Source organism: Acomys russatus, chromosome 5 (genome assembly GCF_903995435.1).
Source record: "Acomys russatus chromosome 5, mAcoRus1.1, whole genome shotgun sequence".
NCBI classification, from domain to species: domain Eukaryota; kingdom Metazoa; phylum Chordata; class Mammalia; order Rodentia; family Muridae; genus Acomys; species Acomys russatus.
In genome coordinates, this window is record NC_067141.1 from 43440484 (window position 1) to 43459985 (window position 19502).

Here is a 19502-nt window from a genome sequence, read left to right on the forward strand (position 1 = left end):
GACCCTGAGCCAAGCGCTGAGAGTTGTATGGAAGAGTGGGGGGATGGAAGGGCCAGGAGGGGTCAGAAGCTCCACAGGGACACCACCAAGGCTAGCAGATCTGGACCCAGGGGGCCTGCACAAACTGATGCACCAACCAAGGACAATGCAGGCAGAGTACCTAGACCTACTGTTCAGATGTAGCTGAAGCTCCATGTGTGTGGGGAGGAGGGAGAGGGAGGACTGCCTCTGACATGAACTCTGGTGCCTGCTATTTGATCACTGCCCTTGGCAGGGTGGTCTTGCAGGCACACAGAGGAAGGCGATGCAGACTACCCTGTTGAGACCTAATAGACTGTGATCAGATGGTGGGGGAGAAGCCTCCCTGCACACCCCCCTCTCCACCCCTCCATCCCCTTTCCACCCCCACCTGCTCCCCTCCCCAGCCTGACTAGGGGAGGGAAATAAGGCGGAAGAGGAGTGAGGATGGGATAACAATTGAAATGCAATATGAATAAATTATAATAAATAAATACATTAAAAATAGGAAAAAAGAAAAAAGAAATAAATTACTAAGTAAAACACAAAAGTCACTATTTGTTGAGTCAAGGAAAAGTAGGGAATTTGGATTTATACAGTATCTATACTATAGAATAGTATCAAACAGCAAAAAGAAACAAGCCTTGGAAACAGTATACTAAGTCACAAAAATCCAGTTTTGTTACATGTATTAGTTCTGCAGCTCCCTTTCTATGAAGTGAAAGGCAACTGTATAAAGACAGAAAATAGCTTAGTGCTTGCTGGGGCTTGGGTGTGAGGGCTGCAGCATGTTTGGAAGGAAAGTCCGAGGGGCGAAGAGGTTAAATGGGCGAGAGTATGTTATTTTTCTCTTGCTGCAGTTAAGCCCCATGACCAAGACAACTTACAGATAGGAGAGTTTATTGTGGTGTATGGCTCCAAAAGGATCAGAGTACACTCCTATCAGAGACAAGAAATTGGTCGTAGTGGCAGACATGCAACTGTGAATACAGTAAACTCAATGAGTTTTGTGTTCTAAAGGATTAATCTGTGTAAAATGGGACTTATAACAATATATCATTTCAGGAGATGGGATACAGCGCAGATGGTAAAGTGCTTGTTTGCCTGATATGCACAAGGCTTTGAGTTCAGTCCACACACACTGCATAAAACTGTGTGTGGAATGTATGCCTATAGTCCCAGCGCTTAGGAGATGGAGGCAAGAGGATCAGGTGTGCAAGATCATCCTCAGCTATGCAAGGAGTTTAAGGCCAGTCCATATGTATGTAAATGTATGTATGTATATGTGTGTGAAATGTATGTATGCATGCATGCATGTATGTGTGTGTATGTGTACATAGAAATAGAAATCTTAAACCCTACATTTCCAAAATTCTGTGCATATACATTTAAAACTAGGTGCCATACAGAACTTGCAAAGAAAAAAAATTATCAAAATTTCTCCTAGTGGAAACAAAAAGCCACAATAGATGATTACTAAGGCCGAAACAGAGAAAGTTTTCAAGTAGCAAATCCTTATCCTTCAGAACATTATCAGTCCCAGATGGTTTTATAGGGGGAAGACACTTCAAATCTGTGCCTGACACACGACAGGACATTTGACATGCTGTGTCCAGTCTATTTGTGGAACAGCACTGGCAAGTGCAGAAGCAGTGAGGGTGGGTGTCTTCAGTAGAGTTTCTATTGCACCAATGAAACCATAGTCAAACATATGGGGAGGAAAGTTTGTATTTTAAGATGTTTGTATATATTATTTATACAGTGTTCTGCCTGCATGTCTGCCTACACACCAGAAGAGGGCACCAGATCTCATAGATGACTATGAACCACCATTTGGTTGCTGGGACTTGAACTCAGGACCTCTGGAAGAGCAGCCAGTGCTCTTAACCTCTGAGCCATCTCTCCAGCCCGCATCCTGCTTTCTTACAGAACCACCACCTCACATGTGTCACATGTGGCGACACCAACAATGGGTTGGGCCCCCCCCATCCATCACTAATTAAATGCTCTATAGCCAGATCTTATGGAGGCATTTTCTCAATGGAGGTTTCCTCCTTTCAGGTAACTCTAGTGATGTCTAGGTGACATAAAACTACCCAGCACAATGGGCCAGTAAATGAACCTGAATTGACCACCTTGACTTCGACATTAGTATATCTCAACAAAACGTAGCTCCCAGAACACTTCTGTTTCTTAAAGGATTGCTTAATATACAAAGAAAAATGCCAATTTCAAGAGTGGAGTTACCAATATAGACTAATATTTTTTTGGATTCAGCTGGTAAGGCCAGGCCAGCCTGGCTATGTAGCAGAGAATAACCTTGAACTTTTGACCCTCCTTCCCTTACCTCCCAAGATCTGGCATGTGACACTACACCAAATTTTATTCCGTGTTGAATATCACATCCAGAGCTTTGTGCATGCTAGGCAAGCATTCTATCAACTAGGCTACACCCCAGACTATCTTTTTTTTCTTTTTAATGTTTAGTGTGTGAGTGTGCCTGTGTGCACACTCATATGTGACCCATGCTTGAGTATTCAGTTGTGCACATGTGCACAGAGGCTAGAAAAGATCATCAGCTGTCTTCTTTTACTATCTTTCATCTTTTCCTTTGAGGTGAAGCCTCTCCCTAAAGGCAATACTACTGCTTTCTCAGCTAAGCTGGAAACCTGCAATCCCCAGAGATCCTCCAGTCTCCATCCCAGTCAAAGATGAGTTCACAGGCTTGCATAGGGCGCTCAGCTTTCTGTAGGAGTACTGGGATCCAAACTCTGCATCTCACAATTATGCAGCAAGCACTCATAACCACTGAGCCATCTCTTCAATTCCTAATTAATTATGCTTTTGTTTACTCTACTTATTGTATGCATACATATGTGCGTGGACAACCTTGAGAAATCGGTTGTCACACTCCAGCACATAGGTTCCTGGGATTGAGTTTAGGTCATCAGGCTTGGCAAAAAAAACCACTCTACTTTCTCAGCCACCCAGTAGGTCCCCAAAATTTTAGACTAATTCACTTAACAGCTTTCTTGAGAGCTTGTTGAAAGGCCATGATATCTTACCTGCTAGGAGAAACTCTGCAATGGCCCATTGGCTGTTTTATGACATGCATCCCTACAAGGAGACCAGGGGCCATGGAGATCTAAAAGATTTGTCTACAACAAGGAGAAGGGAACCGCATGGTCATGACTGAATAAATTACTGGATTGATTAACAACGCCATTCTTCTCTCTTCTCATTCTGCGAATGGCCACAAGCAACCTAGTTAGACTCAATGTGACAAACATAGATACGCACTAGCAATCCTGTTTCCACCCATCGGGCTGTAGGTCCAGGCACATGAGGCATCACATAGATGGATAACATTAAGATGCCATAGCCATCCCTAGGACCAAGAGTACCAAGTCTTACAAAATCAGGTACAACTCAAGATGCTTTCTGTTTCCACTATGAGAAATTTTACACCTATTTCCGAATATTGGAGAAGTAATTCTGGCCTACTTTGGGAGCTATTGTTCCATAAGTTAGCTCTTCTCCAGATGGTAGGGCCAAGATGATGATCTCTGAGAAACTTTACTTCGTCTACCAGGCCTAAGACACATGCTTCTCCTCAGTGCTCCCAACGGGTCAGGAGAGGAGGCATATGGAGAGAGAGGTAGTGAGACTAACATGTGAAAAAAGGTCAACTGGCGTAGATACAAAGCCTTCCCTCCTGGGCTGTAGAATTGCACAGTACAGAGTAGAGAAGCCCCCTCCTCATACACAAATAGAAGGCAGGCGCTATGAAAATGATTTATAAAGCACCAAACCTCACGAAGCCCTGGGCCCTTGAGTATCTGTCTTCCCAGCTCCCACCCTCAAGAGAACTGTTTCCCTTTCTCAATAAGCCATTTCTATTGTTATCCGTGTGTCTCTGTTCCAATTCATTGTTCTGAGTCACAGAACCTAGGAATCTCAGTGGGTGGGGTCTGGGCTTTGATCCATGCCTCATAACCAGGACGCCCTGCTTATTTTAGTCTTAACTGTAGCACAGGCCATCGGTTCTGCAATCAGAACCTCCCCACTGCTGCCTCACTTCCCCCTAGTGGGCCTGCCTTGCCAGGCCACCATGGAAGAGGATGCACTCAGTCCTGATGTGATTTGATGTCCCGGGGCGGGGGGGGGGGGGGGGGGGGGATAGGTGTGTGTGTTTGCTCCCTTTTCCTGAGGGGTAGGGGAGGAAGGAAAGGGTGAATAAGGAGGAAGGGTGGGTGTGGAAGAAGAGGAAGGAGGGGGCCACAATTGGGATGTAAAGTTAATTAAAACAAGAAAAATAAAATAAAACTGAAAAAAAAAGTAACACCCACAAAAAGCCCTTCATGTGAGGGGATCATAGTTGAGGAAAAGTTTGAATTTTTCAAGTTCATATAACACTTCTGGCTTCTGGGGTGGGCAATTTGAAGTTTTCCTAAATGTTTAAAAGTTGTTTTAATTTGCTTGTTTTGGGTGTTGGTCTTTCTGCTTTGTTTTGTTGGGGGAGGTGAAAGAGTGTTATATTTTAGGGTAGGGGATTGTATCCCTCCCTCCCTCCCTCCCTTCCTTCTTTTCAATCTTCTTTCAGATAAGGTCTTGCTGTGTAGCCCAGGCTGGCCCTGACCTCTCAGGACTCTTGATTCAGAGTGCTAGGGTCCCTGCTTGCACCACTACGTCTAGTTTGCACTGAGAAAATTGTGACAAGTTATTCACGCTTACATTTTAATCTCAAAATAATCTTACCAATAACTTCTATGTAAATAGACTAAATTATTTGTGCTAAAATTTAGAGAGCAGTAAATAGTGTTATATTAATTCTTCCATTTTATTGAAGGTTTAACAATCTGGTTAGAGGTTTAACATTTTACCAAAGAAGCATATTGCATCTTGCCAATCAATCATCTTTGTTAATGCACAAACTATTAAACCATAAATGAAAATATAAAGCATGGCTAATAACAATTAAAACATAATTGTATTTCAAAATGAAATGAAAGAAACCGAGCAAAGGAAGAGTAATGCCTATCAAAAACAACAATAAATTTTTTTCAAAGCATCAGAAAAATGTTCCTACCTAATCTATGTACACGATTTCTTTTTCTGCTCACTACGTCTAACTTAATTTTTTTGTTTTGTTTTAACCAATACTTGGGAGGTTTTAGCAGGAGAGGAGAATTTTAAAGTAAAATAAACTCAAAAATGTGGGGGGGGGAATCTCAGAATATTAATGTGTTTTGTTCTAAACATTTGTATAAAGCTGAATGCATGGAATATGGGATCTTTCTCCAGAACAATAGCTGTCTCTGGGATCTCAAGTCCATCACATCTTCTTTCTCCTATGTACATGTCTCGGTGGCAACTGGAGAGGTACCAAGTTTCAATTTGATGACCCCAAACAGACATTTGGCCTGGGGGCATACAACTGACTTGGGATCTTTACAATTGGAGGTGAAAATACCTTAAAGCCAGACTTTCTATTTGAGATAGATATGTAACTTATCCATTTCTACAGCGACAGTCATGTTTCCCCTACTCTTCCATGAGAAGATGAAGAACAGGTGCCGAGAGTAGAGGAATGAGTGAGGAACCAGTGCGCCTTGCCTCATTGTTCCTACGATCCAGTAGCCAACCCTACTGGATGCCATGTGTTACTCCATTTGCCTTGCTTAAGCTAGTAAAAGCTATCTGCCGTTTACAACCAAAAGGGATCTAATTGATGAACATGAGAAATGGTGTAAAGGATGGGAGGCTTGCAGAGATATTTGCTTAACTACCTCCAGTGCTGTTTAAAGAACAAATGAAGATCTGGGCCTGCAGTAATAGTATATGCCTTTAGTCTCGGCACTTTGGAGATGGAGGTAGGCAGATCCCTATGGTCAAATCCAGCCTTGTCTGCAGAGTGAGTTTTAGGACAGCCAGAGCTCCACAGTGAGAATATGTCTCAAAAGTCTGAGCCTGGACTTGTGTGTGTGTGTGTGTGTGTGTGTCCACAGCCTAAACCTCGGTATCAAACTATCACTAAGCTCCACTTTCTTCTCGCCTTTTCCTCTCCCCTAATACCTTCATCTAGAACAGTGGTTCTCAACCTTCCTAATTCTGTGACCCTTTAATATGGTCCCTCATGCTGTGGTGACTCCCCAAGGATAAAATTATTCCACTGCTACTTCATAATTGTGATTTTGCTACTGTTATGAATTGCAATGTAAGTATCTGAGATACAACCCCGGTGAAAGAGTCATTTGATCCCAAAGGGATCATGATCCACAGATGGAGAACCACTGGTCTAGGAGCTTACCAGGGTAAGAAGCAGCAAAGTCTAATGAAATCAGACTCAAGATTTTGAAAGATTACATCCCCCTGGTGGATCCCTCATCATCTCAACTAGGACAACATAAGGATGAGGAGTTGTCTGGAGGCAGAGGTCTCTCTACATAACAATATCTTTCTAATTTCAAGCTTGTCTCCAAATGGCAAAATGCCTGTACTCTGCATCTCAAGGGCCTGAAATTTTTTACCCCCTTAAAATACAATCTTTGACAAGAACAACTCAAGTAGGAAGGAGCACATGTTCTGCTCACAGTTTCAGAGGCTCCAGTCTGTGGTTGCTTGACCCAAGTGCTAAGGCAAGACACTCTGACAGGAAAAGGCCCTGGGTGAAGGGGCTTCTTCACCTCATTGCAGACAGGAAACAAAGGAGGAAACAGGAGGGGGCAGGGACAAGATATCCCCCAAAGCCCAGCCATCGGGACCTACTTCCCCCAGGTAAGTCTCACTTGGAATGCCAGAAACTTCCCCCAGAAGCACCGGGTGCTAAGGATCACGTGTTTAAGCCAAGATCCTGAAGGCTGGTGCAGACAATTTCACACTCAAACCATAACACTCTTTCCTGCAAAACTGTTGTCTTTACAAATGCCAGCTAAACAGAAAAGACTTCCATGCAGGTGGTACCATGAAAACGCCATAAGCATTAGGTTTTTCAAGACAGCATTTGATTGGAGTTCCAGCAAAGAGAACAGCATTGGTGAGGGGCAATAGGAGCCCCAGGGTGAAGAAGGCAACGCCTCTTGAATTTCATTTTAAAAAGAAAAAAGAAAGTGCTTCATTCCCCCCAAAACTACTTCATTCAAAAAGCAATGGGAGGCAGCATGAGTATATTGAGGAATGAAAACATAGACTAGATTTAAAATAACTGTGGCGTAGGAGCTACTGTCACAGCACACAGACACGAATGGAAGGGTGGCTAAACCAAATGAATGTGCATCATGATTCCTACCCAGCAAAAAACCAGCAATTAAAAAGATATTTTTAAAGATTCGTAATAAGCCATTTAGAGTGAGTCGGATTCTGAAAAAGGGAAAGTATTATGAATACATTCTAATCACTTAGGGAATGAGTGCTTCACAGGAAAAGCTCTGGAGAATGCTGTCGATTGTTAAAAGGACTTTGACTCTATTCTCACTATAAAATCAATCCATATCCTGTATGGGAGATGTAGATGTAACAAAGGAAAAGAGAGGAGGCTAGTCTGAAATGCTATTTTTGTTGTTGTACGTACCAATGTCCTCCTGATGAAGGAGGGCATTAAATAACAAGGCTCTAAAGCACACTTGTTTTGTTTAATTAGTATACATGTGTTATACAAAATAATAGATTTTTATCATGGCATTTCCATCCACAGATGTCACATACTTTGGTCATATTGCACCTCCATCTTTCTCTGGACATTCCTTCCCTTCCCACTGACCTCCTTCCTGTTTCCAAATTATCTCCCCTTTCTGCTTTCAAATTCTTTTTTTTTTTTTAATTATTATTATTAAGACCATTCCAGAAATTTGAGAAAAATGTAAAATTTGTTTTTTGAGTCTTGCTTATTTCACATGACATCATGACATCTTCAGTTCTACCCCAATGTTAAAATTTTAAAACGTTCTTAGAATGACTTGGTATCGCCAGGCACTAGTCCTCATACACTGCTGGGTTCCCTTTAAAATAACTTCTACTCTAATAAACCGGAGGCCTCCACATCTGCCTTGGATGGGTTAGGAGGCCTCCACATCTGCCTTGGATGGGTTAGGAGGCCTCCACATCTGCCTTGGATGGGTTAGGAGGCCTCCGCATCTGCCTTGGGATGGGTTAGCGTTGTGAAATATGACAAACCAGCATTGCTGATTAACTGCTGAGAAAATAAATGAAGATGTTTTGGTCCTGAGTAAGATGCTTAAAAGCCAGCATTGTTGAGAAATAAGAACCAATTTTTAAAAACTAGAAGTTCCCAAATAGAGTGACCTTATAATTTACCTTCCAAACAGGAACACTGCAGAAACTGAATGAGAGGCTTTGATATATGTAGGCCAAGAGGAAGGAGCTATCCTGGTGTTACAGCTTATAAAAGAACAGTCTCCCACAGTCTTGTATTTTTTTGCCCAGGTAGTCCCTAGCTGCTGGAGAAGTTGTAGGAACTTTAGGTGAGGCAAAGGTGGAGGAAGTAGATCATTGTATGTGTGGTGGGGGTAGGCTTCATCAAATGTGCCCAAACCGTGTCTCAAGCTCAAGTCTGTAGCCACCATCCCCGTCATGGCAAACTGTACACTCTGAACCATGGACCAATATAAACTCTCCTTTCCTCAATTTACTTCTGTCACACATTTAGTGACCATGATGATAAACACTAACAGAACAGAGCATATGCAGTCCACTTAGGTGGAACCTGGGCTGTCAGTGAGCTGCAGACCACCATGCTGAGGAATGACGTAGCCCACGTGTGGCTATGGAGTGATACGTCTAATCTAGGGCTGGAAAGAATGAGCCTGGCTCAGGTAGCTACTGTAGAACCAACTGGAGCCAAGTTGAGAATAAAGCTGCAAGCACACATACCACGTCTTCAAAAAAGGATAAATTCACCAGCAGCAGGCAGAGGAGTGGGAGGAGAATGAGGAGAGTCGGGACAAGGAAGTTGCCACGCTTCTGGAAGGCAACCCACCTCCACTACTGGCTGCCACACAGCCTTGCTCCGTTGATACATACAAGAGGAACTGGAGGAAGGAGAATGTGGAGGAAGGAAACTGGAAAGAGTGGGTTCTGTTCTGAAGTTGACAGTTTTAATCTAAAACAAGCCATTTAAAGTTAGAGAGGGAGAAATAAGCTTTGAGATTTGTCTGAAGTAGCCAACAGTTGAAAAGTCATGAGGATCAGTTGTAGGAAATAAATTTTATTATATGCATAGGGATCGTATGCAAATTTTTACTGTTTTTTTTTTTTTTTTTTTTTTTTTTTTTGAAACACAGTCATCTCTATATGTAGCCCAGAGAAACTGTGAACTCAAAGCAATCTCCCTGCCTCAGAATGCCAGGTGCTAGGACTGCAGACGTGGGCCACCAAACCCACCGGTATGCAAATGTTAGATTTTGCTTCCCGCTAGATAGTAAATATATTTCCATGTCCTCAGTCTACTTTACACTTTAATAAATGCACGTGTGACAGTATAATTTGAACATTTGTCACACACATTATATTTATTTCTACTCTAATATGCAGTATTGTACCCATACAATTCAGGCAGGATACAAGGTTTACCTTCAGTACCTTGAAAATGCTAGTTCAGGATGTGTAGGATAAATAAGCTATACAAGTTCATTGTTAGTTGATCAAATCATGGCCATGTTAATTACTAGTCTATTTCTATCACAAGAAAATAGGTTTAAGAGATAAATAATATTCTATGGATATATAAGGTAAAATAGATAAGGTCTTCAAAAACCTCAGAGACTTACAGAATATGGCATTTAAAGATATTTTTATTAGTTTAAAGATTCGTTGACAATAAGACAGGTTAACTCCTGGCAACACCCAGCCTACCTCAAAAAAGATGATGAGCATCAATGAACCTCCTTATGGAGATGGCTTCAAATGTGGCAAACAAGCCACCATAGAAAATATCCTCATTTCTGCCACTGACAGAATTCTGCCTAAATATGGGCAAGCTTGGATAACAGGAAGAGTCTTAAGCCAAACTCTACCGAGACAGGGTAAGCAAGTCCTCAATAGTTCCTGACTCACAAATATGTCTGTCAGATATATTGGGCCAGAAGGCTGAAGATGATGCTCCAACGTTATAGAGAGTTATGGATGTCTGTTTAGGCAGCAAATGGTCTCTGTCGTTCTATTCACTTTGGAAGCTGCTAACCTGCACTTCCTGTCTTCTCAGGTAATTAATTTTATTCCTTCTCAAGTCTCTGATGGAGTTGAAGACTAGATAGTTTAGTTTTACAATTAAGCTTAGTTGTTTATGGGTTAAGATGTTTTTAGGTCTAGCTAGATGTTATAAGTTGATAGAGATGAGATATGATAGATATTGATTTACATTCAGAAATTTAGACTCACCAAGATAGGAAAAGTGTTTTCTTCAAGGTTGCCAAATACAAACAGCCAAAACCACTATGATTGTAACATTTATATAATTCCTGATGGTTCTTCTTGCTTATGTAGATAATTATATATATATATAAATATGTGTAAAAATTAAGCCATAAAAAATAAAACATCAAAAAATATTTTGAGCATTTGTAAGAAATAAAAATAGTTCCTTGCAGTTTAAGTGCCTGTCCCGACCTTAACTCAAAATCCCCTTAGGATCCGCCAGTCCCTGGTGACGTGTCATGTATTGCAACTGAGATTTGCACAAGTTCATCCCCTGTTTGTTAATTCTCCTCCATTGCATTACTTACTGTTCTATGTGACCAAAGACCTGACAAAAAAGCAACTTAAAGCAGGAAGCATTTATTTTAGCATCTACCATGAAGCGATACAGTCCAGTGTGGTGGAGAAGGCACGGCCACCAGAGCTGAGACACTTAGTCACACGTCACCAACCAAAAGACAGATAAAAGGATGCCAGCTTTTCACTCACTCCAGTACCCCAGCCCATGGAATGGTGTGGCTCAGAGTCAGGGTCTGTCCTCCCACTTAGCTAAGCTTCTCTGGAAAAGCCATCACAGACTTGCTTAGTCTAAAACATTCTTTGTAGCTGATCCTAGATCTAATTGTGATTAAATGATTAATCATTGTGGAAGTCTGATGTGTTATGTTCTTCCAGATTCATGCACACAGGAAGCGACCAACATTTCAATCTTATCCTGCTGAACTGGGATAGCTATGAAAGTCAGCTCTAGTTCTGTTAAGGATTCATGATATACTGCTATACATCTTACCTCAGGTTCTTATGAAAATGTATTACTTCAGAGTCAATGTTAAAATAATAAACAGGACATATTTATTGAAATTTTCTCTTGAGGTTCTGCATCTACGTTAAAGTTGAAGGCATGATGGAAGAGGAAGCCTTTGTGAACTTCTGCGACATACAAGCTGGAGCACGTGGCTAAGAAGTGCTTTTTATCTTAGTGTGGGCTAAGAAGGGCTTTTTATCTTAGTGTGAGATGCAGGGGGACACTATCAGCCAGCAGAGCTTTACCTAACTCTAGTTTGGCCCTCAGTGATGTGAAGATTCTAAATACTTAGAGGGTCATCACCCACAAAAATCACTGATTAAACACAAAAAGAGTGACACATCAAATTAATCTAGGCACTCTGTTTTCTATGCAAGTACACAAAGATAGCCCAGTCCTTGGAATGGGGTGAGCCTTAAATGTGCATGCCCTCCCTGCTAAGGTAAATGTCTCAGAGTCTCACAGAAATAAGAATTTCCCCTTTACCTCTAGCTATTATCCATGCCCAAATTAGCTTTTGTAAAAATTAAAAAAAAAAAAAATGAAGTTCCCTGCCCCCCAGTGACTGCATTTAACTTCTCTTTTCCCTTTTATTTTTTGGGTTATTATGGGGTAGGGGAGTGGCATGGGGAAAGTATAACACTCAAGGTCTTTAGTCTGTGGCTTAGGTGAGAAAGAAAAAAGATTAAAACTACAAATTTGTAAAAATTAATCTGAGTCCTTAAAACTAGATATTGCCATGGAGACCAGAGCAGGATCTGTCTCCATGGAGATCTGGATGATTTTTTTTTATTATCATTTTTTACCAGGTGCCAGTTTGGCCAAGGAACAAATGAAAATGAATGAATGAATGATGAATGAATGAATGAATGAATGAAGTCAATGAGTGAACAAATTCTTCTCACATGAGAAAATTTATTAAGTATAATTTGTTCTGTTCCTTATTATTCCAATGAGTGGGAAGATATCCCAGGAGATATTTTTCTCTTACCTTATTCAAGATTTCTAATTGAAACATCTCATAGTTCCATAAATGCTACAGAAAGGAGTGAACAAAGATGACTTTGAGAAAAAGTATTTCTGGTGCAAAAGGAGCAGGCCATGGTAAGAGAGATAGGCTCTATTTCGTTACCACTCTAGCTTTGAGGCAGAGATGAGTCTTAGGCGATGTCAGAGATTAATGCACCAGCAATACCCCTTACCTTCCATCCTTTATCCTGTCTACCACGCATATCTCTATTTCAAATATGTGCAGTGAGGTCAAACAGACTTCTATTACATGCCAGATAGAGAGGAGGAAAACAACAATGAAAAGTAAACTGGGATTTCTCCTAGCTGCACACTGCATTTGTACCTGCAAACGTATAAGGTCCCAGATACAAGTATATAAGGTCCCAAGAGAAATCCTCAGTTGGAGCAGTCACCAAAATAGTAAGCATAGTAAGCATAGGACCCTAGATATTTGCCAATTGGATTGAAAACTCACCAATAGATATAACTTAAGAAAAGTGCAACTGTGTCACAAAATAAGGCAATCAAAAGCTAACAATCATGGGCTGGCTGACACTGCTCATAAGTGTACACATTCAACTGTACGTTGCCTTGTTGGGATAGATATTGACTGGTTGATTTCGTGAAAAGGCAGCAAAGGGGTCGCCAGCTTCCAGCAATGCTACTGTTTCTAAATGTTTACAGCAGATTGTCGTTAGTGCATGTTCTGCAGAGGTATCACAGACACTCATGAACACCAAAGCAATCTCTCCCAGGGGAAACAGGCTTAAGTTCCTGTGACCCCTGGCCACATTGTCATGAATCAATCAATGTGCTTCTGTTTGTTTGGTTTGTGTGTGTGTGTGTGTGTGTGTGTGTGTGTGTGTGTGTGTGTGTGTGTGTGTGTGCGCGCCATAAAGGATGGAAGCTAGGCCCTCCCACTCACCAGACAAACAGTCCCCTACCACATTACACCCCCAGCCCACATGAGCGCCTGTCTAAAGACATCTTATTTGATATAGGTGGGTACTTCATCAACACTGGACACTGACAACACTAGACCTCACACCTCAACAAAATCTGTCTAATGCGTGTTTCCCTCATAAGATGTATCTATACAATCTTCTCACGCTGAGAGACATCAGGCAATACTTCCTCATGGTGTCTGTGGGCATGCGAACAATAGCAGTAACAAAAAGCACAGAAATGCAAAAGAGAAAATATAGCATGAAGCAGACCACAAAAATAACATTTATGAGAGGAAGAAGAAAAAGAAGGCAGCGTTTTGCCTTATTAGATAGACCATGCACATTGGGGAGAAAAACATTGAACCCTTTGTCCTCTTCTCTGCACATCTGTATGTGCTGGGGGAAATGTCTCAAGAACTGATTCTGGTTTGTAAGTAGTCATCACCAAGTAGGTGACTTTACACAAGAAATCCATACGAAGAGCCAACTGTGTATTTACCATTTGACGTGAACTTTTTTCTAATTCTTGTGTTGTTAATAGCCTGTTCTCATTTGCCTGTCTTCAGAGTTCCTATTCTTTCTTCAAAACCCTACTCAGAAAACACACACACCCCTACCTACCCCACTGTAGGCATAATATTATCGTGCAATTAAAATGCTGATTTCTGTACCCCTCATATCTGGTTGCTGCCTTTGTTTTGAAAATCTCCTGTCTCAGTGTTGTGTAAACTCTGCTCCTCAATTGTCCCGATATGCCAATAAAGCAGCTTACAGCCAACGGCTGAGCAGGGGAGAGAACAGGGCTGGACTTCCTGCCAGCCAGGGGAGAAGGAGCTAGAGAAAGAAGTAGGGGATTCGGCCATGGGAGAGTTCTAGGTCGTGTCAGGAGAGGAACTGGAACAGGGAAAACTACAAAGTACATCTCTGGGGTATGTGCTGGGAGAAAGCTAAATTAGCTTAGAGGGTGAAGAATAGAGCAATAACTGCCCAGTTCTTGTGCTGTGAAGCTTGTTAAAGTAATATAATAGAGTCTCAATTATTTTTGTAGTAGCTGGATTAAGTGAGAAACAAAAAGGCTTATAAAAGTATCTCTAATGCTGCATAAGATCAGGCTGTACGGAAGCAGATAGGGCATTTTCTTAGTGTTTGATACAGGAGGGCGCAGCCCATTGTGGCTAGGGTCATCCCTGGGCTGGGGTCATCCCTGAGCTGGGGTCATCCCTGGGCTGGTGGCCGTGGGTTCTACAGGAAAGCAGGCTGAGAAAGCTGTGAGGAACAATCCAGTAAGAGCACTCTCCATGGCTTCTGCATCAGTTCCTGCATCCAGGCTCCTTTTCTTTTCTGAGATCCTGTCCTGTCTTCCCAAAATGATGGAGATGCTGAATGTGGAAATATAATCCAAATAAACCTTTTCCATCCCAAGTTTCTTTGGTCACAACTTTCATCCAACAATAGAAACTTTAACTAGGACAATGTACTTTACCAAAATCTCAATGATTTTTTTCCCCAATTTCTCCATCCCTAATATGTAGCAAAGCGTATGGCATATAAATACTTGTTGTGTTGAACTTAATTTTTCTTCTCCCTTGTGAACAGAGGGAAAGCCCTGTACATGTTCAAGAATGGCTGAAGTGACTCACAGCCCTCCACTGCCCTTCTTTCTTGCCAGGCCCCACACCATTCACACGTCTGCTCTGCTATTGATATCCACACTGCTTACAAGTTAACTTCAAAGCAACAGTAATGCAGAAGAGAATAGAAGTGCTGTCTCTTTGAAAACCCTTTCCCATTAATAACTTACAGAGGTGATATCTATTATGTCCCAAATCCTTACAGCATAACAGGTCTGCAGAAGAAGTAAGTGCTTTTGCTTAAGGGCCATGGGGGAGGGCGCGGAAAGACCTGCATGTATGAAGCCAAAACAGGGTGCTTAGGGCTCCACCCCTGCCCAGCAAGTATATCATCAATGTGAAGAAGTCTGTTTCCATAATAAACTTCATTGAAAAGGAGTCTGTTGCCCTGTGTAGCTTTGGATTTGGTGTCAATGTAATCTCTCACACCTAGTTTAGTGTAGGCAGAGGATACACCTTGGGATGAGAAACGAAGGCAGAAGGAGTAGACTTTGGAAATGTAGCGAGTGAACAGGCATTTAAAAGTCTGCAGAGCAGAAATGGCAGGCATCACAAACAGCTCAGGAATGGTGAGGTCCGAGCAGACTCAAAGTGAAAATCATTCATCTGTCTTCAAAGGCAACGGCAGCATAAAGGAGCTGAGATGTGTGACTTCATTTCTGTCTTCTCACTTCCTCCCGATATTACAAATATTTAGAAAGTAATTATTGTAAGAAACTTGACCCCCACCCACCCACCCCAACACACACATCTCCTAAAAGTGTCCACGTTTCTCCAGCGTTAATATTGCAGCTGTTGGCGACTTTAACACTTAAGGGGATGGGGGAGAGCTCGAAGTGAATTCAAGGCCCAATTCCCAAAGCACGAAAGTTGGCCAAATGCTTCCTGGTGTCCTGAGAGCTCCATCTTCAGAAAAAGATGGACTCCGGGCCTTTCAATTTTGCAAGAGAACAGACAGCCCTGGGTTTTTGTGTGAACTTTGCAATTAAGTAATTAAAATGAAGAAACACAAGCATAGTACATGTCAAACAAATGCACTGGCCTTACCCAAAGAGAGGCTAAATTTTGCTACCTCTGGCTGGAAGGGTCTTTGTGAAGGATGACCTGCAGGATGCAGAGGGACTGCTTTCAAGTGCCGCACCCCTCTGCCCCTAAAGCATTGGCAGCTCAGGTCCCTTTCAAGGACCTTTGCCTCTTGCCAGTGGGCGTGGCTTTCTAAGTACTTTCAAGTAAGCATTGCCTTTAGGAGATGATTTTCAAGTCTTTTAGGTGATTCCCACTCCTTTCTCCAGTGTGGATGAGCTTAAGTTTCCATGGCCAAAGCACTGGAGGGGTAGGTCTTGGTGTGTGTTCTTCTAGCTCACTTTGATAAGGCCACTGCTCTGTGGAAGATACCCCCCATTCCTCCCCACCTCTGGCTCCCACCCCCACCCCCACCCCTGCCCCTTACCCCTCGCCAATCCTTTTCCGTACCATTTCTCTCTTGTTCTTTTTACCTCTTTACTCTGCTTTTTCTTTTATTTTTCCCCTCCTCTTTGCTGTCTTTCCACTATTGTTTACTCTGTTACTCTTTTCTGCCTCCTGCGTCCCCTTCCCTAGGACCCAAGAACTTGTGAGTGTTTGGCTCACCAGGAATACACCAACACTGGCTTCGAGTACTTCTTGTGATGAGAGCGGAGAGTTAGGGAGCCTTTGCGCTCCAGCAAATCCGTGGGTCCAATCTCATACCAGTTCTCTTTACTGCCGAAACAGTCCTGACCTGTGCTACTAAAGGTCCCCATGCCTGGGCTTCAGCTGCGAACAGTCCAGACTGGACTTCCCTCAGCACCAGTCTGGCACAGCGTAACAACGGCCAACATTCTGCGTCTCTTGTCTCCTAAGCAACCTAGGAAGGATCAACAGAGAGCCGCGGAGTCAGTGGAAGGCGGGGTTTCCCCCCTTTACTGTCCTGACTGCCTACCGTCTGATTAATGATTAAACTACATTTCCCATAATGCAGTGAGAGTGACTCAGAGGCTTCTGAAGGAAGACTGCTTGCTAGGATTTTTACTTGCACTGGCTAGCCAGCCTAGGCAAGGGGGAAAATACTGGCAGGTGGTGCAGAGTCAGTTAAGGAGAAAAAGCACAGCTCCAAGCCTCCAGATTGGAGCTGAACCTGTAGCAGGTTGTTTTAACTGCCCATCTTCTTTTATTACCACACATTCACGCACAGTTAGGTTTAACTAAAAGAAAGCAAAAGAAAACCCCAGTCCTAGAATATGACCTCTTTATATGATTTTATTGCCTATCAAATGGTGGAGCCATTCAGCAAATGAGCTGAACTGTTCTGAGCAGTCAAAAGTTTCGTTCCAGACCCAAATGCTGCTCTCAACCTTGCTAAGCACGGCCTCCTCCCTCGGACAGACAGACCAGGGTAAGAACTGTACAGTGTGGGGGAGGGGTGGAGCAGAGCAGGGCGTTCTCTTTCAATTCTGGAGGCCAAACTACCTCTAGAATATCGGGCAATCCACTCCCAGAAAAGATCTCTTCACTCTTCATTACAACATGTGACAGTTTGTGGCAACGGGAATTCTTTTTATTATTTTGTTGTGTGTAGCCAGTACATGTGTCCCCAGTGTCAAATGCACAAATGGATATGACATTGACTTCCCTTTATTCAGATTTCCACAGGCCCCAGAGAGTACTGAATGATCACTGTCTGGTGAGGCAGGACAGGTCATCCCTAGCACTCAGGAGGCTAAGGTGGGAAGACTAAGTTTGAGACTAACCTGAGATACATAGTGAGCTCTGACTAATAACTACTTAAAAGAAGGCTTAAAGTTCATGTTAGCCAATTAGAGTAGAAAAACTTATTTGGTTCCTGATTCAAATATACAATCTGGAAAAAAATTAAAATGAGTCAATTTTTAAAGAAAGAAATCACACAAAGATTCATACTGAAGAAAATATAAAGAAATAATTTGCATTACAAATAGATTCACTTTTTAAAGATTATTGTATTGATACTTTATGTCAAGGAGTGCTGGATCTCTTCACAAACGATAACACACATCTTCCAAGTGCTTTTCTGTGGCCTTTGATTATAGTATGGGCACTGGGTAGACTACAATCCTTATTTTACTGGCAGCCATGGCAATCCACACTACCTGAAATCAAATGCATAGTCTCCATTTATCAGCTAAGTGCCAGCATAGTGCCAACTGCTGCTATTTCAGCCTTTCCCAAAGGGGAAACAGAAATGATCTGTAAAAGGGCTAAGGACAGCCACACATTCAATTCTATCCAATCCAAGCATGCAGCTTGAAGTAACACCTTCTGTTTGCATGTCCCTCTTCAGCTCTCTGTCCATGTCTCCGGGTCAAGCACTCTACCACTGAGCTACACTCCAGCCCTAAATTTCTTAGTTTTATCAGTCCTCTGAAAAGTCTACCAGGAAGAATTGAGTAGGACAGCAAACTTTAACCAAGTAAAAACCAATTAGATGTCTTAGTTTCCTTTTCTAATGTTATGAGAAAACACCCTGACCGAAGCATCTTAGTTTATGTCTTCTCACCACTCGAGGTTACAGTCACCATAACAGGGAAGTCACAGCAACAGAAAGGCGAGGAAGCTGCTCACATCACATCTGTAATCCCAGAGAGGAAAGAATACATGCATGAGGTCTATCCTCTGTGTGTTGTACAGTCCAGGACAGTGTGTTCACGTGTGCGTGCGCACACGCGCGCACACACACACACACACGGAATGATTTCATCTACAATTAAGACTGTTTTTTCCACATCAGTTAATGATATACCTGGAAAAAGGGGCCACCTCTCACTCCCTCCTTTCCTATCCTAGCTAATAGCCAGGAGCTTGTGCTCAGTTCCCAGGAGAGCCCTATTTATGACCTTCCCAATCAACAGCAGCATGCACTCCCACACCATTAAAACTACTTTTCTTTACCAGGTATTTTCTTTCTATTTTCTTTGAGAAGTGCCTACATTTTTAATGATTTATTTTTATTTCATGTGCATTGGTATTTTGCCTGCACATGTGTCTATGTGAGGATTCCGTGTCCCGTGGAATAGGAGTTATAGACAGTTGAGAGCTACCATGTGGATGCTGGGGACTGAACCCAAGTCCTCTGGAAGAGCAGCCAATGCTCTTAACTGCCGAGCCATCTCTCTAGCACCTACTAAATATCTTTCTATTAAGCTAAGAGACAAAAATTTAGCATGGCTGAAAATTCATTTGTATTATCCTTATGTCAATTGAGTTTAAATAGATTTAAAACTATACTTAAATTATATCATACTTAAAATAGAAGAACTAAGCATTAATCAAGGATTACATGGCTATTGCTCTTTGTTATTTTAAAAGAAAGAAAGTCCCAAACATTTGATTTTACCAATGAAGACTCAGAAGCCAGATGCTGGGGTGAAAATCTGCTAGCTCAGAAAAGCAGAGAAAGCACCCAGCTGACCTTCCTACTCAGCTCACATCCCAGAAGGGAAAAGCCAAAAAACAAAATCTCAAAACTAAAACTCCAAAAGCCAAAAGCTCAAGACCAAAAGTTTGTTAGGTCACCTGACAGCCCAGGAGTAAAAACCCAAAAGCCAAAAAAGCTCTTTTTTCTTCTCCACACGGTCTCAAATACCCTTCTCTCAAAGTCTCTCC

General features: G+C 42.2%; 1 protein-coding gene across 1 annotated transcript in view; it reads right to left on the reverse strand.

The window, feature by feature from the left end:
• Cfap95 (cilia and flagella associated protein 95) overlaps window positions 1-16674 on the reverse strand; it is an 83509-nt gene extending 66835 nt beyond the window's left edge. Inside the window, exon 1 of the mRNA XM_051147113.1 lies at window positions 16473-16674. Within this exon, the coding sequence (XP_051003070.1) occupies window positions 16473-16624 (152 nt within the window). The 5' untranslated portion in view covers window positions 16625-16674. The remainder of the gene's footprint in view (window positions 1-16472) is intronic.
• Between the last annotated feature and the right edge of the window lie 2828 nt (window positions 16675-19502).